Here is a 27,646-nt window from a genome sequence, read left to right as displayed (position 1 = left end):
GGGTCGGGGGGAGAAAACTATACATTTGAGAAAGCAATATGATTTGAAGCATATTATCATTGTGTTGTTATTTTTCAAGACTACATAATAAACAATGTTTATATATCTATTATTGCAATGTTTGAGGAAAAAATGATATATCCTACTATAAAGTAAAGGAAAATTGAAATTTTAACCTTATTCTGTTTCATTGGAAAATTTAAAGGGACCAGTCGCTGCGATTGGTGGTAACTTTGAAGTGAATTAGACATTCTGCTTAAGTCGGAAGGTGTTATCTTCTGCTTGAATCAAACCCACCTCTGTAGTTTAGTGAAAATGGCTTATCCTCATTAATTTGTTCTCCCCGCCCCCCTTCCCTGTTCCTTGCTAAAAATATTCATCTTCTATTGTGACAATATTGAACACAACAAGATATTTCACAGAAGGATCCAAGATTTGTCTGTGTGATCTTTAGCGACGACTCTGATAGGGTTCGGTGCTTGTTAGGAAAAAAAAAAAAAAAGATTGTAAAAGAGCTGCCTTTTGAATCAAACTAAGTGAAATTATCCTCCTAGCCATTGACACTCAGTACACTGTATTAGGGTGCTTTCTAATAAAAATTTCCTTTGACTTGCAAACATGACTAATTAGAAAATTAATGGGACCAGTAGCGATTGGTGGCATACCTGTAATCTCAGCATCTCAGAGGGAGGCTGGGTCAGGAGGATCAACAAGTTCAAAACCAGTCTCAGCCACTTAGTGAGGCCCTACCAACTTAGCAAAAATGAGGTGCTCAAAATAAAAAATAAAATAAAAAGGGCTGAGGATGTGGCTCAGTGGTAAAGCACCCCTGGGTTCAACCCTTGGTATCCAAAAAAAAAAAAAAAAAAGAAAAGAAAAAAGTTTATGATTTATATTATACTGTATATCAACTGTCATGTATTTTAAATATGAAGAAGAAACACATCACATTTTTTGTGTGGAATTGTTAGAGAACAGGTTCATTAAAATGGTTTCAAACAGAAATATTTATTTTATTTCTGGGATGTTGACATTGGAGTACATGAACTGAAATATCATTCTCTTTATTTTTAGAGTTTCCAAGTTGTCCACATCTGCCCAGCTATCCAGGAGAAGAAAGAGAGACATTACCATTTTCAGTCTCTCTGGGCTTTCTCCTTCCTGAATAGCAATGGGGACACTTTTAAGTGGAAGAGAATTCATCATATTTCTGATTTTCCTCCTGTTACAATCCTCAGCAGCAACTGAAATACCACTCTCAGGTACAGTGACAGCTTTCAATTGTATTTGCGTTTCAGTTTTTAAGTAGAATACTTGTGGATTGAGAATGCAACTTTTTCATCATATTTCTACATATTTTCCAACAATCTGTCATAAGGATTCATGCATGTTTTTCTTTCTTTCTTTCCTTGATGGATGACACTATGCTACTATAATTATTTTGTAGCTCAGGATTTTGTTTTTTATGCAAACATGGCCTATAGCAAGAAACATGACTGGTAAATGAGGTGATTTTTGCCATTTGTCTAAGATACTCTGCAATAGTACACACAGCTCTTATTTTTTATATGTTTAAGTCAGTTTATTTTAAGGATAATTTTTATTTAGAAATTACTGGTATTCAACAAATTGTAACAAAAAGGAATTGAGTAAATTTTGAATTCTTTCTCAAAATAATTATGTATTTTAAATGAAAACATTTGGGGAAATAACAAAACGTCATTTTATAACTGAAATAATAAGCTGATACGATCTCCAAGACTAGCATATTATCTAATGTGTATTACATATTAAGAGTTAGTGATACTGCAAATATTTATTTCTTAACATATATTGGTAATCCTGGATGCAAATTTTACCCATCATAAGACACGTTTAACAAATGATAGTCTTTTGCAGTTCAAAAATTGTACATCAAGTATGGAATGTAGGTACTTAGAGAATATTTCTTATGTTGTAAAAATGCAGGCTATTAAAGATCCCTGAGAGGTTGTTGAGGAATTTTTAAGGTACAGTTCAATGATGATTCCTTCTGTCTCTTCCATATATAATCTGAGAGTTATAAGAGGCATTGGTTGTTTATTAGGATCTTGGCATTGGACATGATCATTGTGAATAATCTGAATTCTAGAGAAATAGTCCTAACCTCATAAAATGCACTAAATGTAGAAAAGTGCTAACACTGAACTGCAACTTTTCATTTTGAAGTATTCAGACTTTATATGGATAGAAAAGAAAACAACTCTCTGACTATATACTACAATGTGTTTTTAAACCATTTCTGAGGGTGGTTTTAAATTATCTGATGGAGAGGGGTTTCACCTCACCCAGTACCTTTCCATTTCCCCAGCTGGGAATCCCTTCTCTACTATTTATAATGGTTGGTTAACTGGGCCAGGTGGTACACATCTATAATCCCAGTGGCTCGGGAGGCTGAGGCAGGAGGATCATGAGTTCAAAGATAGCCCCAGCAACTGAGCAAGGCCCTAAGCAACTTAGTGAGACCCTGTTTCTAAATAAAATACAAAACAGGGCTGGGGATGTGGCTCAGTGGTCGAGTGCCCCTGAGTTCTATCCCTGGTATCCCCCACAAACAAACAAATAAATAAATAAATAAAAGTATAACAGATGGTTAAACCTCTGTTTCACAATTCCCATTTCTTAAGGAATTTTACTCCCTGCCATATAGATAAACAGATTTAAAGTGCTGTGTACTTTGAGTGCAAATCTTCCAGCCTTTGTATGATCCATGGAATTTCATTCTGGACTCGCCCACTTGCAGACCTTCTGACTGAGAGTCTGAAGCACCCTTCAGTACATTCTTTTCTATAAGCACATGAAGCCAAGGTACCAGCAGCGGAGGTGCCACCAACATTCGTGATCCCTATCCCTTTCTCTAACACCTACCTTTTCCTTGCGTCTTTTCTCCCTTGCTGATCAGGGTTGAAAGATGTGAAATTTGGTATTAATCCACGCACACATTTTTATCCTGGTTGTCTCAGTAACTTATTCATTTTCATGCTGTGATGTCCTTTGACTACGATTGTTATAAAATATTAATGGCTTGTTTTCAGAGCAACTGAATAGTATCTGTTTATTTCAGTCCTCCAGAGCACTCGCGGGTAAATGCGTCGAAGGCAGGTATCCAATTTGAATGTCAACTCGTCTGGTGTCTCTATAATTGGCCTAATTATAGAGGAAAGGATTTATAATGTAGAATATATATTCATATAAATACCCAAAGGTTATTAGCTCCATTCCCTGAATAATTAGTTATGGCTGAGCTTTTACAACCTTAGCAAATTTAAGAAAGAATAATGTTATAATAAACAAGTTGTTCTTAAATTATTAGCTGATGTCTTAGGGAATCTCACCATTGTGCTTCTTCTCTGCCCATTTATGACTCTAATAAGATTTTAAATAATACAAATCTGCAGTGAGCTTAAGACTTAGAAATAACTGTCAATCAGAAACAAGGTAAATGTCAATGAATAGAATGAATAGATAGATTCTTTTTTTTTTCCTTTGAGCATGGCTAAAATGCTTCTGAATATCCAACTAATAATGGAACCTAGTTATTATTCATAAAGTAATAACACTCTCTTATCAGATTTATTAGATAAAAATAAAGAAAATATAATTTGGGGATTGGGAAGGGAATTCAGGTATTATTCTAGGCTGACTGTTGGTGCTTAACATGCGGTTTCAGATGGTGGATGAGGTCAAGTCATTTTGAAATGTCCCATTTCCCTTCCTGTCATTTGCACTCATGGTGCAAAAGCAATGGTAGAAAACTGCTGCTGAGTAACAAGTCGGACCTCAGCTCCAAACCACACTAAATAGTGCTCAAGATTTTCTTCCTGGCTGAATTCTCATAGTAAAGCAAACCCCTCCAAAATACAGAACAGAGCAGCTCTGCCGGACACTGCAATTGCTGAAATTGCGAAGCATTCTTAAAACTTCCCTAACTCTCCATCCTTGACTTCATTGTCTAACTTTGGGATGCACTGGCCATGCAGCAGGTGTGAGATGGATCTGCTGAACCCTAGTGTGAGGACTCTCTCTTTCTTGACTCTGGCAATTGCCTGAGACCTTGAGCCCTTTACTCGTAAAAGCATGACTGACAGATGAATTATGGTGGCTCACATATTTTCTTCCAAATGAACCCAGGAAGCCTGTCACTTCAAGATAAACAACCGACAGTCGACTGTCAATGATAAAATTGAAGTGTTCAAGCAAAAATTAGAATCCTGGAAAACTTATGTCCTTGACAATGACCTTGAGTTTCCCCCGCATTTATGAGTTTTCTGATTGGACCAGTGGTGAGATGAACAAGAGTGAATTTTTGATCTGCGTCTCCGCTGAGAAGAGCTATAGAATTAATATTTTTTGAAAGGACCGCTGTGGGCTGTTCCAAAATCATGCATAAGCTAAAAATCACAGGTAAATTTGTTTTAAGGCCGCAGAACACACAAAAAAGTTTATTGATAGGTTGCAGATTCTGCATTGCAATAAGCATTTTAGAAACTACCGCTTTTGAATTCTGCTGTCCTAGTCAGGGAGATGATCCTGCATCAGTCAGAAAGACTCTAAAATGTTCCACGCTTCTAAGCTATATATCTGCATAAGGCTGATTTTTCTTCATATCTTTAAATAAATCAATCTCTTGCACCAGGAAGAATGCAGAAGCAGATACAGGATGTAGCTGCCTTCTTTTGAGAAATTGCAGAGATTTGCATTAATGTAAAAAAAAATGCTACTCTCCACATGATAGTGTTTCACAAAATGTTACTTATTTTAAGATGGATGGAATTATGTGACATGAATTAACATTTTAAATGATTTTCTGTTTTAATTTCTCATGTTGTAAATATGAGCTATAACCTGCATGAAGAGAAGTGTTTCGGGCCCATCTTATAATTTTTAAGAGGTTAAATGAGTCCTGAGACTAAAATTCTTGAAAATTACTCATTTAGGCTGCATCCTAAATATATGATTGTGAGAACAGAGAGTGAGTGATTTAGGGCCTGGTCAACATCCCAGGTTTCAGGGTCCTATTTGATCTGTCCCTGTACTGGGGAATATTAGTCATCTATTTGGGCTCATTGCCCGAGGGCAGATTGCATTTCTCAAAATATATTTGCCAAAGATGGTTCCTGGTTCGAAACCCTTTGCATTTCCTTATAAATTCAACCTGGTGGCTTTATTACAAGTTTTAAGGACTTTACTAAAAAAAGGAGCATCTCAATTGGAAAAAAAAAATGCAGTAAATCTGTGCTTGCATTTTTATCTGTTTCATATTCCAAAATTTGATCCAAATCTGTATCTGTAATGCATTTTATTTATTCATCGATTCACTTGTTATTTTAGTTCATTATTTCATAGTCACGACAGTCCAGTTGCTCAATGAAGGGAAGGGCAAAGTCACCTCCTGCTTTTAAATTTTTTTTTTTTATTTGCTTTGAGGCTGATTTAACTTGCCAATCACTAGCTGTGTGAGAGGATGAGAGGACACATTGAGCACCAAGTATGTGTCAACTGCAGCCCCCGACAGATTATGAACTAGCTGTTATTTTTTTTTTTTTGTATCAGTGAATATTTGTCGGTTCAATTTTACAAGGGGAAATAGAAGTAACTAAAAAGATAAAAGATAAACTTTTTAGCATGGAAAATGATGAACGCTAAATCAATCCATGGGAAAGCTTATTTTTAACAAAACCAATTCGCAGAAATCATAAGATAAAGAGAATGAGCGGGGTACATTTTCCTTTGTAATAAACAGTAAAGGATTTTTTGGACTCTTTTTTCCATGTGAGAGTTTAATGGTGGTAACAATGTGGAATCCACCGGTCATCATGAGTTGCTTGTGGGGACTGTCCCTGGGTAGAATGTTAGCATCTATGTAGCATCATTGTCATTTAATGTACATTCCTAGAAATTTATCACCAGGCAGTAATTCAATAGGAAAATCGTATCTGCTCTTGGATAGTTATTCAAATACATGTTACCTGGAAAGAAAAGAAATAGAAAAAAAAAAAAAAAAAACCTCTTATGTTCAATAATAAAATTGTCAAGTAACTCAGCCTATCAATGGGAAACACCAACAGAAAAGCAGTGAATTCATTTTAATGTCTAGATAGAAGCATGGAGAGCTCTAAGCAGAACTTCCCAAAGGACCGAATGAAGTAAAATATGTACTCATGTCAACATAGACTGGATGCCAATCATTTTTGCAACATACGTTTTTAAGACTGTGATAAGATAGTTTTCCTTTTGCTTTAAAAAATCATGACGTTTTTCTGGAGTTCAGTAAAATGAACATGTGTGGCAACTCAAAATGACAACTGGGAAGGACATTTCTTAGCAGAGAATACAGTTGTCCAGAGGAAGTCCCAGTTGGTCTATGAATTGCACTTTCCTGTCAGCCCACAGAGAAAGCACAGAGGAAGGGTTTCTGTTACAACTCAGTAATGGTTGCCCACCTTCTGAAGACTTGTTCTCTAATTTAGTTCAACAGGTTCCAACCATCACTAAGCAGTCCCAAGTGCAAGTTGCCTTTCCTTTCGATGAATATTTTCAAATTGAGTGTGAAGCCAAAGGAAATCCGCCACCCGAGTGAGTATCCCTTCCAACCACATAATCATGAAGTGCACACCGTCCTTCATGCTAATTTTTAATCTGACAACCATGAACTTGTTGCATTATAAATGTAGAACTGAAGCTCAGGGTTCCCAAGTGTATGATACCAAAGTCTGTGAAAATAAAGTCTCCTTATTTTACACATTACCTAAGGGATATAAAAAAGTTACATCACAGCCAGGCAGGGTGGTGCACACCTGTCATCCCTGCGGCTCAGGAGGCTGAGGCAGGAGGATCATGAGTTCAAAGCCAGCCTCAGCAACAGTGAAGTGCTAAGCAACTCAGTGAGACCCTGTCTCAAAGTAAAAAAAAAAATAAAAAGGGCTGAGGATGGGGCTCAGTGGTTAAGCACCTCTGGGTTCAAACCCCAGTACCAAAAAGGAAAAAAAAAAACTTACATCACTGTCCACAGAACCGCGGCTCTCTTATAATGGAGAAGGAATTTAACTGTGTGTATATATACATTTTGGGGGACCCAATGCTGCCACATTTATTAAAAACATAAAACATTTATTTTCCTGTTTGTCTTTTGGTTTTATCTTAAAGGAATTAGGTTAAAGAAAATATTTGGGCCAGTCCCCAAAAATATGTATGTAGGGTATTTTTCATTGTATTAAACATGGAAATGGTGAAATAAGTAAAATCGTAGCCATATGACAGAATGTAGTGGAGTAATAAAATATGTGTTTAGTACCTTTATAAAACAAACATGATTCAATTGGCAAAGTTATGTATTTAGCATGGTCTCAAATACGTGACTAGTAGAACTGGTGTGTGTGTTCTTGATTTTGAATGAGCTCTTTACACAAACATTTGCACATGTGCACACATACAATTATGTGTACATTTATATTTATTGTAGTCTCTGATACTGCATTACATTTCTAATTGTAAAAAAGAAATTTAAATAAGAGGAACAGAACAAAACCAGTCTTTGGTTTTATTCTCTTCATTGAGACTCCATTTGTACAGTTTGTGAGATCTCTCAGATTCTTCTGAGACCCTTATTTATATTGTATTCTACTATATTATGTTTTTACCATAAAATGTTGTGGTTTTGTCACTCTGTGTACTTGTGTGTAAATATCTTTAAAAATTAAGAACCATTAGGATCTTTGGGAACATGAAGTTGATTTTTCTCTTGCAGGTTTTCATGGACTAAGGATGACAAGCCTTTCAATCTTTCGGACCCTCGGATAATTGTGTCTAACAATTCGGGAACATTCAAGATCCCAAATGAGGGACACATATCTCACTTTCAAGGGAAATACCGCTGTTTTGCTTCTAATAAACTAGGAGTGGCTATGTCGGAAGAAATAGAATTTATAGTTCCGGGTAAGTGTTCCAATGGAACATTCATTGACAACTGTTTTAGAGAAGTATTAGAGAAGTGTTGCATCTGGCTGTCGTTGAATAAAGCAATATTGATTTAGGCCATTTATATATGCCTTATCATTCATGGGAAGGGAAAATCTCTTCCAGGTCTTGATAACTTAAGATTGGATGACTTTGGAAAGCAACATAATTTGCTGTTTCTATAACCTTAGATCTGACAAGAGAGAAAATAATGCTCACTGTGCTTCCTAGGATCAGGATTAAGTTAAACATATTATTAGAGCACCTAAACTAATCTGCAGCGATAGAAAATTCCAAAGCTTCAGTGTCAACACACATTAGCTTCTTGATAAGTCAGTAGCTATGGGTTGGGCAATGCTTAGGGGCCAGGATGTCCCTGCAGCTCTCTGAGTGATCCACGTGGATGGAGAAACCATCATCCTTGGGTTGCATCTTAGGAAACTTTCTACCCTGGTGCATGAATCTGGGGGAGTGCACATAAACAGTCATGTACTGGATCCTAAATGCTTCAACAAGAAGCTACCAGACACCTGTCTCATTTTTTTTGGATGAAGCAAAGCAACTCACGTGGTCCCAGTAAATGGATGAAGCTAGAGACTGTCATGCTAGGTGACATCAATCAATTGTCGAGTGTTTTCGCTGATGTGTAGAAGCTAAACCAGAATAAAGGGGTGGAGAGGGGAAGAAGAGGAGTTCAGTAGATCAGACAAAGGGGAATGAAAGGAAGGCATTGGAATAGGAAAGACAGTAAAATAAATCATATTAATGATTTTCCTGCATATACATATGCAAACACCTAAGTCAAGCCCACCATCATGCCCACGCACCAGAATGGGGTCCTAATTAGAATAAGACATATTCCTTGCCTGTATAATTTTATCAAAATAGATTTTGCTGTTATGTATATTATATAACTAAGAAGAAACAATAAAAAGTAAAAAATAAATAATGAGTTAGTCGCATGATACATGTTATGCTATGGTTTGGATGTGAGGTGACCCCCAAGAGCTCACATTGAGACAATGTAAGAAGGTTCAGAGGAAAAATCATTGGGCTATTAAGAGTCTTAACCCAATCAGTGAATTAATCCCCTGATAGAGATTAACTGAGTGGTAACTAAAGTGGTAGGGTGTGGCGGGAGGTAGAATTGGGGTATGGCTTTGGGTATATATTTGTATCTGGCGCATGGAGTCTCTCTCTGCCTCCTGGTCACCGTGCTGTGAGCTGCTTCCCTCCGCCACCTTCTCCTCCCGTCATTTTAACCCCCACCTTGAGCCCCAAGGAATGGGGCTGGCCTTCTATGGACTAAGACCTCTGAAACTGTGAGCCCTTAAATAAACTTTTCCTCCCCTGAAATTGTTCTGGTCAGGTCCTTTAGTCACAGCAATGAAAAATCTGACTTAAACCCATGGTCCCCCTTAAATAATGTGGGTACCCATTAGCAGAGGAGACCGAGCCATCTGTAACAATCATGGCAAACTGTGGATCACTTTGCCATTGAGGGTATTATTTATAGGTCGAATGGAAAACAATAGAAGAAGCAAATCTAAGTATATCACAAATTGAAGATATAAGTAGATAGAATAATTGCTCCAAGTGAAGGAGAATCCATAAAGTGTAGTACAACAATTCTAAACCATAAGCATACAAAATTATTAAAATGAAAGAAATGGAAAAGCTATTCTGAATAAAATAAAAGCAGGTATTCATCATATCAGTCCAAATAAATTTCATTTTAAAAAGACCTTTTCTGGAAGTTAATTCACTAGGATATATGATATTGAAATGTATACATCAAAAGGAGACCTGAAAGGAGAAATAGGCAAATCTGTCATAGTAGTGAGAGATATTAAATATATCTCTTTCATTATTTTGTGACTCAACCAGAGAAAAACATTAGTAATCCCATAAAAATTTAAACAACCCAGTTATAAGCTGGAGCTAATTAACATGTATAGAATATTGTATCTAAAACTGTGAAATGCGTTTTTTTCATGAGTAAGGGAAGAAAAATTATATTTGATAACATTGAACTATGAAAGAAATGCAATCAAAATATAATTAAGTTACAATCACTATAAATGGAATCTAAAGACAACTTACATATTTGAAAACTCATTAACATTTTTCTAACTAATCATAGGTTCAATAAGTGTTTTAGTCAGATTTTTTTGTGTGTGACTGTGATCAAAGGACATGATAAGAACAACTTTGGGTCTCATAGTTTCAGAGGTCTCATTCCCATGGATGACTGAATTCATCGCTCTGGCTCAGAGGTGAGGCAGAACATCATGGTGGAAGATATAAGTAGACAGAATAAATGCTCCAACTTAAGGAGAATCTATAAAGTGTAGTATAGCAATTTTAAACCATAAGCATACAAAATTATTAAATCGAAGGTGGAGTCTCTCTCCTGGCAGAGGGAGCTGCACTCACCAGAGACAAAATATAAATCCCAAAGACCTGCCCTCAATGACCCACCTCCTCCATCCACACCCTACCAGACCACAGTCGCCACCTAGTTAATCCCCGGCAGTGGACTAATGCATTGATTAGGCTCAGGCTCTCATAAACCAATCGTCTCACCTCTAAACTTTCTTGCACTGTCTCATGTATAAGCTTTTGGGCTACCCCTCATATCTAAAACCATAGCAATACAGGGAAAGAGAAAATACTGTCAAGTGAGGATAGTGAAAATTCTACGTAACAAAACATGTCCCATGCAGTTAATAGCATTATTTACAGGAATATTTATCATCTTTAAAATGTAGGAAAGGGAGAGGGGATAAAATTCAATGATGTAAGCTTCTTCGGTAACATAATTTTGGGATGAAATTGACTGAGCTGACTTAAGACAATGGAAAAAAGTGAAGGGAGACATACTGTAGATCCAGAAAATATATTCAACTAAGCAATGTATACCACCATTATGATGAAAAATATACATCTTCATTTACTTTGGTGCCTGGAAAGATTTTAGTTGTATTTCTTTCCTTCTTCAAATTCTTTACATTTATTTTATGGATCACCTTTTTATGTACTCAAAATTACTAAGTATATAGCATAGCGATCCATCTGAAATAGATATTCTGGATTATTGAGATATTATAACCATAGTAATTGACACAGCATGTACATGAGCTTTGGAAATTGGCTTTAGAAGTTTAAATTTTCAGTGATGTTCAATAAGAAATGCCCATGAATTCTGGATCAGGAAGTATTGCCTTGAAATTTGTGGCTGAGAATCTTGAGACTCTATTATATAGAGTGTCAGCTCTCTGTATCTGTGGGATTCGCCTCTGTGGATTCAACCAATTTCAGATGGAAAATATTTGAAAATAAAAACTATACCTGTGGGCTGGGGATGTGGCTCAAGCGGTAGTGCGCTCGCCTGGCATGCATGCAGCCCGGGTTCGATCCTCAGCCCCACATACAAACAAAGATGTTGTGTCTGCCAAAAACTAAAACAAAATAAATATTTAAAAAAAATTCTCTCTCTCTCTCTAAAAAAAAAAATCTATACCTGTGTACTGTATAGATTTTTCCCTGTTACTATTCCCTAAACATACAGCATAACAACTATTTCTATAACATTTACATTATGTTAGATGTTATATATAATCTAGATATGATTTAAAGTATGTGGGGTGATGCATGCAGATTATGTGCAAATATTATGTCATTGCATATAAGACATTTGAGCATCACAGATTTTGCTATCCAAAGTAAATCCCACGTTTATACCTGAGGGAAACTCTGTATATGTAGCTACCTGAAATAAATTAAGATTAGAAATTTGAGAGACAGAAGAAGAGAGAAGGAGATTAAGCATCTGTTTTAGAAGACAAGAAGACTTCAGGGTGATGCCTAACCTGAATTCTAGTGGTTGCTATGGAGACACAAAAGAAAAGGCAGTCACCAGACCTATTGCAGAGAAAGAAATGGCATGATTGAGTGTGAGATTCTACAATTAAAAGATTCTAAAAAATGTTTTCTCTCATTAGCTAAGTAGACTAAGTGCACAGATGAACAAAGGATCCACGGTAATTCTGGGCCAGAATATGACAGTATTATAGTTAAGAGATTGAGAGTTGAATCCAAACTACACTGTGGGTAATTGCTCTCTCTCTTTCTGCCGCTCTAGGAAAGATCAAAATAAATTGGGTTTCTTATGCATCATTTCCAGCCTTTCCTGAAATTATTTTATCATTGGACAGCTTTCCGTAATCATCTATATGTTGAATAGGACCATCACTCCAGTCCTTAGGAGTTTATCAATCTGAGACCATTTAAAACTTCCGACACAACCTCTAACAATGGATTTTCCTCTTCAGCTTTAGAGAGTCGATTCTTCTTTTATATTAATAGGAGCTTTGCCATTTCAGTTGTTGTTCACTATAAATGCAGACTTTTATACACATTGTTTAGTTCTTTCTATTTTCAACAATATTTCCGTTTAGTTTCCTGCGGAAAGAGTGAAGAAAAAAAAAAAAGCCCAACAAGCAGAATGTACCATTTACACATACTTGAGAAGTCATTGAACTAAATTGGTTTTCTAAGATGTAGCATAGGGATTTAGTCAGTGAACTAGTCAACAAGCCTTCATTAAGCTCTTCTCATATGCCATCCATTTTCCTAGGTGTAATACAGTCAGCTTTCTATCCTTATAAAAAATAATAACTTATGAAGTGAAAAAAATTATTTGGGCCCATGGTTTTGGAGGTTCTATTTCCATGGTGGGCTGATGTCATAGCTTTGGGCCTGTATTGAGGCAGACATCATGGAGCGAGTGTGAGAGAGTCCAAAACCTGCTTACATGATGAGCCTGGGGAAAGAGAAAGAGGAAGGGACCAAGGAGATGTTATCTCCTAGAAGGACACGCCCCCAATAACCTAAGGACCTCTCACTAGACCCCGCCCCTCAAAGTCTTGCCACCTACCAACAGCGCCACCTTGTGGACCAAGCTTCTAACACATAGGCCTTTGGTACCCCAGCCATAGTGGTAGGTAATAATATAGGACTTAATGTGGGTGTGGTAGTGTGTGTGTATGTGGGAAATAGAAACTTTTTTTTTTGCCTTCATTATAAACTATCCATAGAGTTTAATATAATTATATACATAATGGTACTTATTATAGTACCCTTTAGGAATCAAATCAGGTCTCTCCATGTAACATTCTAATCTATCCCAACTTCTACTGATTTTTCTGTTCTCTGATTTTCAGAATCCTTTTTAGTTATATACAACACCAGGATACACCCTGACATAATCACAAAATCATGGACCAAAGCCCACTCCAATCCACTCCCCTGATCCCTCTTCAATCCACTTACAATTCACTTTTTCTTTGTTAATTAGTGTCCTGTGGATACACCAAATACTGGTACCCACCGTCCACATCCATACACACATATACAAAAGCTCACTGAGTTTCATTCCACTGATCTTTCCTCTATTTTGATGAAATTCCATCTCACTTTTTTTTCTTTCTCTCTCCTATTTTTTCCTTTTCTGTAATTCTTACTTCTCCTTCTATTTTGGATTAGTTTCCTCATATCAGAGAAAATATTTTACCTTTGACTTTTTGGGACTGGTTCATTTCACTTAGCATAATATTCTTCACTTCCATTCTTCACTGGCAAATGCCATAATGCCATTCTTCTTTATGACTGAATAATACTCCACTTTCTTTCTCCTCCATTCATCTATGAAAGGGCACCTGGGCTGGTTCCACAGCATGGCCATTGTGAATTGTGCTGCTATAAACATTGATGTGGCTGTGTCACTATCCTGTGCTGATTTGAAATCTTTTGGATATATGCCGAGAAGTGGAATTGCTGGGTCATGTGGTGGTTCCATTCCTGTTTTTTTGAGGAATCTCCATACTACGTTCCATGGCGGTTGCACTAATTTGCAGTCCCACCCACAACATACAAGTGTGCCTTTTCCCCCACATTCTTGCCAACATTTATTATTAGTTGAATTTTTCATGCTTGCCCTTCTGACTGGAGTGATGAAATTTCAGTGCAGTTTTGACTTGCATTTCTCTAATTGCTAGAGATGTTGGACATTTTTCCATATATTGATTGCCCATTGCTATTTCTTCTTTTGAGAAATTCCTTTTGAGGGATGTCTTATTTTGAGAAATGTCTGTTCTTCTTCTTTTTTTTGAGTTCTTTGCATATTCTGGATATTAATTCCCATCTGAGAAGCAGGTGGCAAAGATCATCCATTCTGTAGGGTCTTTTTTCAAACTCTGTTTCCTTTGCTATGCAGAAGCTTTGTAGTTTGATGCATCCGACTTTTTTTTTTGGTGGAGGGGTTACCAGGGATTAAACTCAGGGGCCCCCAATCACTGAGCCACATCCCCAGCCCATAGATAGATAGATAGATAGATAGATAGATAGATAGATATACAAAATTTAGAGACAGGGTCTCACTGAGTTGTTTAGCACCTTACTTTTGCTGAGGCTGGCTTTGAACTCATGATCCTCATGTCTCAACCTCCCAAGCCACTGAAATACAGGCATGTGCCACTGCCCATCATAGTTTCTTGATATTTGTTTTTTATTTCTTGTGCTTTAGGAGTCTTGTTCAAGAAGTGCTGACATGTTGGAGTGTTGAGCCTACATTTTCTTCTTGAAGTTGTGGGATTTCTCATCTAATTCCTATATCTTTGGTCCACATTGGCCTTTGTGCAGGGTGAGAGATGAGGTTGCACTTCATTCTTCTGTGTATGCATTTCCAGTTTTCCCAGCACCGTTTGTTAAAAGGGTCTTTTAACATCTTTTCCGCACCGTATGTTTCGAGCTATCTTGGCCACGTCATGGTTTTAACTGTATTAAATGCACAGTAAGGGACTTTTTTAGTTAAAAAAAAAAATATTTAGTGCAACATCATTGTGATTTTGTATTTAAACAATTCCAATATCCCCTTCAAACTTCTCTTTGCTCATTTGCACGTAATCTCTTTTCCCACCTATCAGCCATTGTTACTGACCCATCAAATTTTTCCTTCTCTAAATTTAATTTCCTGAACATTTTATGCAAAAGGAATCATAGACAGTTTTTTTTCCACATGGTTTCTTTCTCGTAGTGTTTTTGTTTGTTTGTTTGTTTGTTTTCGGCAGTTCATGCGTGCAGTGGAATATCTCAGTACTTGCTCCTTTCTGTTCCTGAGTAATAATCCATCATATGGATGAACCTCATTGTTTTCTTTTTTCTTCTATTCATATGTTGGTGACTGCTTCGATTATTTCCACTTCCTTGGCTATTATAAATGTGCTGTTGTAAAGTGTCTGGTGTCTTTAAAGCATTTAGTGGTGTCCTTGTTGGAGATTGTCGTACAAATTAATTAGAATCCTTAAAAGTAAGAAAGATGGTGGGCTATCATATCCTCCCTCCTTTCATTGCTTTGGAAATGCTGCATGAATGCATATTGTTAGTGATTGATTTATCCTGCAGAGGCTGACGAAGAAAAGAAAGAATAAAAGTAATCACTCAGTGTCCACATGCGATGGAAATAATCTAAGAAATGGTGGACTCAGAGATGAAATCATCTATATAATGTTTTAATAAAACCCAATTAGAGTGACTAATGTGCACGCTCCCTGCATTTGCATATCTTCCTCAAATTCCTCAGGACAATTTACCTGAAGACCAAACCTGGGCTTCTTACCATTCTGGTTTGGGAGGGGTAGGGGAAGGAATAAAACACGAGTCTGTTACTATGTGCAAACCCACCAAAGACGATCGGTTTGCTCAGTTGAGAGGACAACTTTGAATGTTCAGGGTTTAACTATGGCTGAGGGCTTTGCACTCATTCATCAGGGTTCGTGAATGACGGGCATGAAGCAGGCTGCATTGGAGTTCCTTCCTCCACGGGGATTCATTAGAAGCTCATGGGCTGAAAGGAAGTCTGCGGTCCTAAGTGGATTAATGGGGTACTCTACAGGAAATGGGAATCAGTTAAATCTCCTTACAGATGGAAGCTGGGGGTGGGGGGAAATTCAGCCTGGAAGCTCAGTAGCCTGCATTCATGATAATGACGGCGGGCTAGAAGCCATGTGCCAAGCACATTGAAGCAGAATCTACGGCACTCAAAAGCTCACCAGGCCCGTTCTGTAAACAGAGAGGCAAGTCAAAATAGATAGAGCTCTTTGGCAAAGAAAGATTAGCCCAGGGATGGGTAGGGGGGAATAATTCAATAAATAAATCATAGGCTGTGCATGGAATATGCAGTCTCCACTCCCCTCTCCACTTCCTCTTTCAACTCTCTGTATAAAATCACCAAGGTTGTTAAAATACAGGCTTACAAGGAGCATCCAGGGCAGCAGCTGAGGAGAGCCCTCCAGTCCTTTGCTGGTCTCATCTCTAGGCATGTGGCTGTGTGTACCCTGCAAGGGTGCAATATCTGAATAGTTACCATGTATTTTGAGCGCTTTTGAAATGCCAGGGATTATTTCAGTTGGTTCATATGAAATATGATATTTAAACTTTGACACAAATCAAGTGAGTTAGTTGTCACCGTGTTTTGCATTTTACAAATGAGGATACTGAAGCATGTTACCTAAGAAAATTCAAGGACCAAGGTAGCGGTTAACCCAAAGATACTGACTTCAGAGTTCATAGGTGTGACTTGATGCCTTATGGTGTTATACACCATCTACTCTGATGGTTCAGGTTACATATGCTCTAATTATGCAGAAAGATGTGCTTCCTTGAAAATAGCTTGGGGTAGGTGTGGTGGCCCACACCTTTAATCCCAGTGGCTCAGGAGACTGAGGCAGAAGGATCAAAAGTTCAAAGCCAGCCTCAGCAATTCAGCGAGGCCCTAAGCAACTTAGCAAGGCCCTGCCTCAAAACAACAACAACAACAACAACAATATATATATATATATATATATATATATATATATATATATATATATATTTTTTTTTTTTTTTTTTTTTGAGATGTGGCTCAGTGATTGAAAAAGTAGCTTGGTAGTAGAATAGCAGAATCATATAGCAGGGAAACCTTTAACTTTATTTCTTTAAGGCCCAAGAAAATCTGCAGTGTTCCATAACTTGGTAGTGGTGAAGTCACCAATTCCTTTTACCTCCAAGTGACACAGGTGTGAATTCTACTGAAACTCCCTGAAAGGTAAAGTTATTAGTGAGATGGTACAGGGGCATTGCTCAGGCTAGAAACCACTTTATCCTGTGGCATATCTTCTAGATACAAAACCTTCTGTCAAAGCCTTCTCTATTGTCATCCAAAGAAGTTATTTTTTTTTTCTGTATGTTGGATTGAAAGAATCAAGATGATGAGTTTTCAGAGCTCACTGGCAGCACCTGAAGTTTTAGAACTCAACTCCCACAGAGTTCATATTCACAGGTGTGCTGGGCTTGAAGGAGACCAAGGGGAAGTTATGAAGAAGCCCAACAGGAACATATTTAAGTGTCACTTACATTCTTGGGGTGGTTCCTAGAAATTTCTTCACTGTACTTCATACTCAGCCTCTTTGAGAACATTCGGGAGACGAAAGTTGCCATGTGCCTGATTAGCTGATTTGATGTTATTTGGAAAGGAAACATCTGGTCGTGGTTGATGGGATTTGTGGACATTCTGTAAGTCCTGCTTAGGTAGATTCTGATGTAGAGTAGATTCTGATCCCTGTACAGAGAGGACATTCACGGTGACGTCCATTCATGGTTACGGCAGAGGGGCTGGAGGGGAAGGGAGGGGGCATGAGGTTATAAATGATGGTGGAATGTGATGATCAGTATTATCCAAAGTACATGTGTAAACACACAGATTGGTGTGAATATACTTTGTAAACAACCAGAGATATAAAAAATCATGCTCTGCATGTGTAATAAAAATGGTAATGCATTCCGCTGTTGTATATAAATTTTAAAAAAACCAAAAACCATGATTTTTGATGTTGGTGGAGTTCCCCTTGGAAATATATTGGCAAGCCAGAAGAGTGTAGTTGCATCACATGCACAAAAATTATTGTTTTACAATTTACTTTTTTTTTAAAGAGAGAGAGAGAGAATTTTTTAATATTTATTTTTTAGTTTTAGTGGACACAACATCTTTATTTTATTTTTATGTGGTGCTGAGAATCGAACCAGTGCCCCGCACATGCCAGGAGAGCGCGCTACCGCTTGAGCCACATCCCCAGCCCACAATTTACTTTTTATAGTCTCATTTGTCCACACTCAATAATGCTAATGTATGTCATAAGAAAAGCACAATTGGTAAGTTAGTGGCTTGACTATTTTTTTTTTTTTTTCTTGGTACGATGATTGAGCCCAGGGGTAGTTAACCACTGAGTCACATCCCCAGTCCTTTTTTTTATTATTATATTTTATTTAGAGACGGGGTCTCGCTAAGTTGCTTAGGGCCTCCCTAAGTTGCTGAGGCTGGCTTTGAACTTGCAATCCTCCTGCATCAGCTTCCTGAGCTGCTGGGTTTACAGGTGTGCGCCCGGCTATTTGACTTGTTATTATATAGAGTCATGTCTTCTTTGAATTGAGGTCGACTCTGTGCTCACCCTTGCATTATGTTAATTAAATCTAACATTTATCCGTGAATGTTAAACTTTTTGCACTTTTGAGAACAGGAGCAGACTCACTAGTTTCAAAGTCAAGTAAGATCTAAAACATCCTGACAAATTAATTTCCTTTAACGTGTTCCTTCTGAAACTTTAATTAATAAATATATAAATATTCTTTCCTTTTCCTGATACTAATTTTGTCTTTAGTTAAAAGCTGTCCCAAAGATTTATGGCCTTGTAAAAGGGTTTGGTAGATTTATAAATTTTCTCTCCTTTCCTTTTTTCATTATTGATGCTTTAGAAGCCAGTTGGGTTACATATTTACAGTTTTATAACTAGAATTTTATAATCTACATTTAAGTAATGAGGGTGTGTTTGAGCTTCCCTAGTTGCACTCTCTGAATCATTAAATTTCCCTGAATGCTCTGAGAAATCAGTTCTCCAATTAGGTATTGATGCACCTTATTAATTATCTACTTTACTGTAGATATCATCCAGCGACCTGTGTATTTACATTAAGCCTTGTAAAGTTGGCTTATTATGGAGGATTATTACGGCCCTTCCATTTTCTGATCTACTTTGCCTTGCCTCTTTTGCTCTTGGTAACTGAAAATAAACAGATTAAACAGTTGCCTAATGGTGCAGTGTGCTTGTTTTGAACTTCAGTTATAACAAGTAACACTAAATAGGTGATTTGTATTTGAAGCACTGGGCACCTGACAGTTTTGTATCAGTTGCTACATCTAAGGTGTTCTTCCTCCAGAATGACTTGAATAACATTAGCCTTCGATGGAAACCAATGCTTTACCAAATAGCTGCCAATGATATTTTCTACCTAGGATCTTAGCAGAGTGAGTTTACTGAATGTACTTTGAGCTGGAATTTTGTGCTACTTCTCCCAGAAGCATGATTCACAGCCGCTCGTCATTTCAAATATGTTCCCAAGAGACATCTGATTGGATGATTTGATCAAGAGGGAATCCATCTACTGAAGCACTGTGGCACGGCTGAATTAGAAAGAGAACTAAAGTGTGCTTTTCCCAAATTGCAGAGACATTGCAGTGACCCCACAGCAACCTCCTGCAATGCTAAGCTTTGAAAGGCCCCTGAATTTAGACAAAAAGCAATTTATTGTAAACAGCCAGTGCAACCATAAGAGAAATGTCAGCAAATACCCTCAACTACTCAAGAGTTGGGGTTGAGTTTGAAAGGATGCATGACAATGTACAGGAAATGCACAAAGCTTCTCAAAAGAGACTGCAATAATAAGAAGGGTTTTGGATTTCCAAGAAAAAGGATGATTGGTTGTGAATCACAACTTAATCAAAAAAGATAACAATGGAGAAACCTGTTAATAAATTCCATCAGGGCAGGACTGTTATTAATTTCTTCATGAGGTTATTTTCTCCACCAGAGTTTGCCTAACTCTAGAATGCAAATTTCAAGAAAGTTGAAAGGCGCCCATATAATATCCAGGCAGTATGCATTTTGAATATCCTTGTAAATACTCAGAACAATTTTAAACATCGATTTTGTACTTCACATTCTGCAGTTCTGACTTATAGCCCCGTTGTAACTGGATTTTTCTTTCAGGTAATTGACTTCAATATGAGAAGGAGACCATAGGTGGAAATATTAGAAAGTTTCCTACATCAATTTCATTTCACTTAAGGTTTCATTTACTGGAGTGACTCCAAGATGGTTGGCTCTCTTTGCAACTTAAAGTAGTCCTGTTTGACTTTTTCATTATGTTTTTGTGATTTTTCCCACGTGGGCTTTGAAAAAAACTTTTTTTTTTTATGTGGTTTTTACTCCGAATGGAATAGTTACCAGTCACATTCAAGGCCTTTGCACTAAAGCAAGAGATAGAGAATACACCATGGCCAAAAAAGAAATCACAGTGTTTGGAGAGAAAAGAGTCCATGTCTATCAAAACTAAAAAAAAGAGCAAACCCTGTGATTTGTACCCCTGCTCTGAAAGATACGTGCAGGTGTATTTTTGCCTTATTGATGTCACATAGCAAAAAATGTCTTTCTCTAGGACTTCACAGTGCAGAAGTGATTTGCAAAGTTGCATGAGAATGTGTATCAGAGTCTTTCTAGTGCTTACCTCTATAGGGCAAATGTCAGAACAAGGGTTGAGTGTCCTAAAAATGTTTTTATATATATATATATATTTTTTTAAATGGAGAATTTATTAAGATATTAGCTGACATGAAAAGCTCATTTTGAAATAATGTCTTAAAATGATCTTCATGCCAGGTGTTCCCAAATTTCCAAAAGAAAAAATTGAGCCTCTGGAGGTAGAGGAAGGAGATCCTATCGTTCTCCAGTGTACTCCTCCTAAAGGTCTCCCGCCCCTACACATTTATTGGATGAATATAGGTAAGTAATGCTCTGTCCCGGGGGAGGGGGGCATCGTGCATCATGGAAATCACATAAAAAATCCAAAAAATAAAATATTCTTATAACAGTATCCATGTCGACTCAAGTAGGTTTGTAAAATGAGATCCAATGAAATCTTATCCCTCATCCTAAATACATACTGAACAGAGTGTACCGGAAAACACTAGAAAAGTACTAAAGGTATCTCTTGATTTTTATCATATTTCAAAGAGGAGAGGTTTTCCAGATGCCTGAGTGTGTCTGTAAAAGGATAGTTTCCATATTCCAAAACAACTGGTCTACCCTGGGTATATAGGCTGTGCTAGAGTGGAGGAGGACTTGATTACGTTGCTGGTTTCCTTTGTCTCTGTGAGTAATGTTCTACCCACTAAATGCAGTGACCCACAGCATATTTAGTATCCGCCTTGGTGCTCAATTTTCTAAAAGGCTTGCTGACTCTCGATCTGAAATCTCAGGCTCCTGTAGAGGTCACGTCTAGTGAGTCTTAGCCGTCTTCCTGGATGTGCGTTTCACTGTGGCCCACAGAGAAAAATATTTGTCCAGCACTCAGGAAGTAGCAAATGCAGCTACTCCTGGCTACCGTCAAAATTTCCACATTCCAGTCACACTAGAACTTCCCAGGCTACCTCCAGGACAGGGAGGTTAATATTATAGACATCAGTTTTGGGGGAGCTCTGTTTTAAAGAAAAACCATCCGAAGCAAATGAAAGTAAGAAGTAGACCTTGATCTCAATTGATCAAGTTTTGGATAAGCCATTGTAGACCAGCACAGCACAGGTAGAGAGACCTAGATGGTAAGAAGAATTTGAACGCAAGGATTTCTTGTCCATAAGAAAAAATCAAACCAATAAAAAAAAGATAAGAAAAATCAAGTCAAATAAATAACAGACAAGAAATAAAAATGATGATAAGGTATTTGACGATAAGGTATTTCTTTTCAGAATTAGAACACATCGAACAGGATGAGAGAGTATACATGAGCCAAAAGGGAGATCTGTACTTTGCAAACGTGGAAGAAAAAGACAGTCGGAACGATTATTGTTGCTTTGCTGCATTCCCAAGACTAAGGACGATCGTACAAAAGATGCCAATGAAGCTCACAGTGAACAGTTGTAAGTCCAAATAATTTATCATGGCATCGCGTGCACTGAATGCAAATATGGTGTATAATTTCATCCTGAGTGAAGACAGTTAAAGACAGGCTGGTCTTTTCCATCATTGTTGAGTGCAACTCTAGAGACTGCATCCAGATGAAAGAGACATCTGCAGCTGCAGGTCCACAGTAGCTCTGTCTCTGGCAGCCAGAAAAAAAAAAAAAATCAAATCTCAATTCACAGTACAAATGGGTTTCATTTGACGTCTGCAGGATCCAGGCATTTTCAGTGGTTGAAATGCACAGTGAAATCCCAGGGTTTTCTTTCTTTTCTTTTTTTTTTTTTTTCCTCCCCTAAGCCTGTCTCAGGCATTGATTGACCGTGACCTTGGGTAAACTAGCAGGCTGAAAATGGGAGAGAATATCACAAAGAGTCAAAAAATACAAAGAGTCTGGTATTAACATTTCCATCACATCAAGCTTTTTCTTTGTCCTCGGACCAAATTGGCAAAAGTTATTCCAATTGCCCCCTTCTTTCCTACTTGATTCTGCAGATGCCAGTCTGGGTTCCCAAATGGGAAAAAAGTAATTAGTGGGAGGAAGAACCATAAGATTCAAAGGGAAGAGATAATCCCCAACAGTTCCCCGACTGCATAATTGGCCCTGGTATATTGAAAGTTGGCATCACCATCCCATTGTCTAATTTGGTACATGAGTTTTTCGTGATTATGTATGAATGCACACGGTGCCAGGCTTCACTACAACATTTTTTTTTTTTTTTTTTGAGGATCCTAATTTCTCTTTAATGCAGCTGTGACTTGTATCCTCCCCAACTGGATTAACATTTGGTGATTCAAGAGGAAGCTAGCTCCTCTAAAAATCCTTTTTCCACGTAAACCTCTACTCCAATGTTCTAGTGAAGCCTGGTTCAACCTCATGTTGTAATTTTCCTGACCAAAAAAGTATTTGATTTTTCATTCTTTCTTGATATCAGCATCTTCCATTATGTATGTGTTTTCTTTTCTTCCATATTTTTTTTTATATTTCAGTAAAGCATGCTAATGATTCAAGTTCATCCACAGAAATTAGTTCCAAGGGTAAGTCAAACTTGGCATGTATAGACTGTTCTCATTTTTTTTTCACCCAAAGTAGCTCATTTCACCTCAGAATTTGAGTTTTTTTTTTTTCTTTACTACCTTCACAAGTTATTAAAATGGTAATATTCTTATTAAGAGACTAGCATAGAAGCTATAGTTATCTCCCTTCTCTTCTTACATGCAAAAGGAGTTGTCTCTATAAATCTGTAGCTTTTTAAATATAATGAAAAAATTACAACTAATAGAAGTAACATGCAGATAGATAGCTATAGTATAATGTATATATTTGATGGAATAATTATTTGGGGTCTCTCAAAATGTCTCATGGTTTATGAGGTTGATAGCCGTTCAATTTTTCCCTTCCTTTTTGTATAGCTAAGTGTCAAGAGAAATAGAGAAACACTGTGTTACATGCATGTTTTGTTTTTCCTGTAAGACTTCATAAAATACTTAATAGGCCATTATGCATTGTGCTTCTCTGAGAAAGAATATAGTTGGAAATAATTTCCCCACTCATTTATCTATGGAATCTTTAATTTTATTTGTTTCCATAGATCATTCATCAGAAATTATGTTCAATGTAGGATGTCTCAAGCTTAATTAGAGAGTAGATTGGTTTTCTAAGGTTAGAAGAATCATTTACAGAAATGCAATGAGTAGTCCTCTCCTATCACGTGGACTAGAGACTGAACTCGGATTTCTAATGCACTGGAGATATCAGCAGAGGTGACTGAGGGCCCCCCTTGGCATACCCTCAGAGTTAAGGTGGGCTGATTCATCTACAGTAGTTTTCTTGGCGATCAATAATTTCAATGTATATTTTTCTGTATCTTCTAACACTGAGTTGAAATCTTTTCAGCCAGGTGTGTTGTCACACACCTGTAGTCTTAGCAGTTCAGGAAGCTGAAGCAGAAGAATCACAAGTTTGAGGCCAGCCTCAGCAACTTAGCAAGGCCCTAGGCTCCTTCCATCAGAAATCTGAATGCAAAGTCCAGGAAGGGTGTATTTTAATAGAAACCTTATCAAATACTTAAGCACATTAATTAATTTTATTTTAAAGATCACATAACCATTAAGCATGGTGCAGCCTGGTTAAAGTGCAGAATATAAAATCATAGCCTATCAATTAACTTAAGAGCTTCATCGAGAAATTATTGGAATAATGCTGATTTTCTGAATTAGATGAGGTGGTGTAAATCATAACATTTATAAAACTTTTCGTTGCACTTAGCACATCTCAGGGACAACCCACGCTTTCTGCAAAGAGGGAGGGCAGTCTGTTTCAACAAGGACATAGAAATGTGTGTCTGTACATAGATATGTGTGCACACGCATAGGCACACACACCTACCTAGATTGCCACAGAGTGTTAACTATCTATCCTTTGAAAATGTCTGACTTTTCTTTTCTCTTTTGTAGCAAATTCCATCAAGCAGAGGAAGCCTAGGCTGCTACTGCCTCCCCCGGAGAGTGGTGGCGAGTCTTCAGTGCCTGTTCTCAAAGGGGACACCCTGCTGTTGGAGTGTTTCGCTGAGGGCCTGTGAGTACCCTGGCTCCTGCTCAGGACTTGGTCCACTCCCTGAAGAATGAGACATCCGAGAGAAATGTGCTTGCATGCATGATTTTAAATGCTTCGCTTCTTTTCTTTAAAATAACCCTGGTTACCGAATGTCTCAAAGAAGTGGCTTGGACTTCACCCTGCAGACTTGAGACCACGACTGAAATGGGCTTGTCATCACACCTCTGTGTTGATTGGTGATACATTGTGAATGGAGAGGACAAAGGTGGCCTTCCCCTTACCTGAGCCGGTGGTCTAAGACGGCTACGCACCTTGCAGCCTGAGGTTGCCAGCCTTGAGCCCTGGTCCTCCTGGACCAGGTTTGCCCTTTTTGCTGGCTTGGCTGGTCCCACTTCTATTTGTTACAGTGCCAGCTCTGCCCCTTCTTGTTTCCAAGGACCCCTATTTATTTATTGATATTCTATCCCACTGCTCTTTGCACACAAGCAGGTTCAGACCACGGAATTTAAGGAAGTTTCATGTCAAAACCCAATGAGCTCAAAAAACAATATGCTTTTCCAATTCCTCCACCAAAGCCCTAAGGGACCTTGCTTGGTCATCTCTTGGAGTTGTTATATTTACTGAGTAACTGTTGCAGGGTTCTCCCACAAAACCACAGGACAACAGGGCATTCAGCAGGAAGCAGTGTGTATTGGTGCCGACATAGGCTCAGTGGATTCTTATCCAGAACATTTAGTTAGTATTACGTGTGGGGAGGCATAGCCTTACATACTCTTGTTAGGATCCTTTACCTACTAGTTCTTTGTTTCCCACAGGAGGTAATACATATTTCTGGTTAGGCATTCTATTGCTGTATACAGAGTAGCAAGGATGTTCCAACTGCATTGTAGAAGGCTCACATTGATACTGATGGTGTCATGTTACCTTTTTCTGTGCTCTGAGAAAATGCCTACCACATAGCTCCTCAAGTCTATGTAAACTGGTGCCCTCTTATTTAATATTTGTTCATACAAGGTCACCTGTATCTACCACTATCCATCTGCATGGAACCATCCCTCTCTACTATCAGGAATTCCGTGGAAAATGATCTTCCTCCTTCCCCGGCACCCTGGTTTATTCATTTACACCTTAATCAGCTTTGTAACTAAGGGCTCTGGGGAGTCTGTTGAATTGAACAAGGATTTGAAATTTTTAAAGTCGCTCATTCATTATTCAGTGTATATTCCAAGTGACTAATTTTAAATTAGATCATAAAGAAAAGGCATGGAAATTAATGCTTCAAGAAATCCTATGCTTGGTAGATTGTTCTTTCCACCCAGAACATGTATCTAGGTTGGTTGTGCGAATCAAATCATCCATATACTCTGACATGCTCTATATGCTGTGATATACATTTGGTCTCTGCATTGTTAGGAGGTCACAGCCCTAACTCTCAGTTTGATGGTAACCACCACCGTTTTTTTTTTTTTTTTTTTGGCGGGGGGGGGGGGCGTTGTATTGGTATGTGTTTACAGTGGTCACAGTTATATTTTTTTTCAAGTTTTGTGGATTGGTTGGGGCAAACCTCCCAATAATTCTTTTCACTGATCACTCACAAATGCCATCATTTACTTTTTGAGTTGACTGAACAGACTATCCTCAGCATAATAGAAATGCTCTCAAGTGCTTTATAGAAATTAAAGTGTCATGAAGCGATATGTAAAGAGAATGCTCCATGTTCAGCATGTGGGGATTCTGAAACCTTGTCCCAAGAGGTTTGGCTTAAAGTAGTTCTTATTCATGCAAGGTTTGGATTGGACATCCTGTGTTCTCTTTCTAGATCAAAGTGACACATTGTTTAAAAAAAAAAAAGTTTTGAAATTTACTCTATTTTTTTTTTCTGGGGAATTTAAACCACAAACCTTTCATAGTAACAAAATTATAACCATAGCCAAGACATCCTGCCCTTATTTTGTGTCAAGCGTTTGGTTTTTAGACTTCACACACATTAACTCATTTTACCCTCATCCGTACTTTTTGAGACTGTAATTATTCCCATTAGCACATTAGGTCAATGAAACCCAAGGGCCCTCTGAGAGAAGTGAAGTCACTTCTCTAAGCTCAGGGAAAGGGGACTGGGATTGCCTCCTGCCTGTCCCCAGCTGCAAAGTACATCTAAGTCTAACTCAGTTCAGGATAATGTGAGAATCAAGCGAATGGCTGGAAACCTCATTGCCCAAGTGCTATTCGGAGATGTTCCTGAAGTTCGAAAAGAAAAAAACAAAATTGTATGACTCTATCTAGAAGTTCTCGCAGCGACAGGAATCCACCCTCCGAGAACATTGCATGTTCGTTCATGTGATTCTCAAAATCAGCTTATTAGATTCTTTGGAGGGAAAAGTATTAGAAAATTGGTCGTTTTCAAGGACTGGGGGTAAAACAGATCTTGTAGAAAGTGAGATGCTGGCACGATTAAAGCAGACTCAGGAAAAACTCCTGTTTGAAGGCACCAAGGTCCAGAGAATCCTGGGGCTTGGCAGATTGCCCCCGTAACAGATGGAGAGAAAGACAAGTAGGCAGGAGACCTGGGCTACTCCTCCTGTTCCGTGTGTGGGCAGGAACTTAAAGCCTAATGCTCTCTCATGTTCCTCTCTGACCATTATTACAATTTCCTGAGGACGGGTGCCAGGTGCCGCAAACATGGTCCAATATAAGGTAGTTGCTTCCAATCCATAATCCAGGTCAGCCCTTGGGCTTTGACAGAAGGCGGAGAGAACAGATGTGTGTCAGGGGCCTTCATCTAACCTGCGGTGCTTTTTTGCATAATAATTATTTTACCCATTGCCTATGCATACAAACAATTTGAGATAATTGATAGAAGCAATTTGAGGTAATGGCTTAATTATTAACTAGCAATAATTAAATTAGTAATTGAATGGATAATAATTAATAATTTGGTGGCAAGCAAATTTTTTAAGAATATAGAGTTAAGAAGGACAGGGAGTCCTGT

General features: G+C 37.9%; 1 protein-coding gene across 1 annotated transcript in view; it reads left to right on the top strand.

Moving 5' to 3' along the window:
• Positions 1-1,074: 1,074 nt before the first annotated feature.
• The window catches only part of Chl1 (cell adhesion molecule L1 like), a 75,705-nt gene continuing 49,133 nt past the window's right edge, over positions 1,075-27,646 (top strand). The window contains exons 1-7 of the mRNA XM_076841034.1: positions 1,075-1,262; positions 6,510-6,615; positions 7,787-7,974; positions 20,805-20,927; positions 21,890-22,060; positions 23,091-23,138; positions 24,558-24,678. Of these exons, the coding sequence (XP_076697149.1) occupies positions 1,172-1,262; positions 6,510-6,615; positions 7,787-7,974; positions 20,805-20,927; positions 21,890-22,060; positions 23,091-23,138; positions 24,558-24,678 (848 nt within the window). The 5' untranslated portion in view covers positions 1,075-1,171. The remainder of the gene's footprint in view (positions 1,263-6,509; positions 6,616-7,786; positions 7,975-20,804; positions 20,928-21,889; positions 22,061-23,090; positions 23,139-24,557; positions 24,679-27,646) is intronic.

This window comes from Callospermophilus lateralis, chromosome 20, assembly GCF_048772815.1.
Source record: "Callospermophilus lateralis isolate mCalLat2 chromosome 20, mCalLat2.hap1, whole genome shotgun sequence".
In the NCBI taxonomy this organism is placed as follows: domain Eukaryota; kingdom Metazoa; phylum Chordata; class Mammalia; order Rodentia; family Sciuridae; genus Callospermophilus; species Callospermophilus lateralis.
This window is presented reverse-complemented; position numbering and strand designations above follow the sequence as displayed.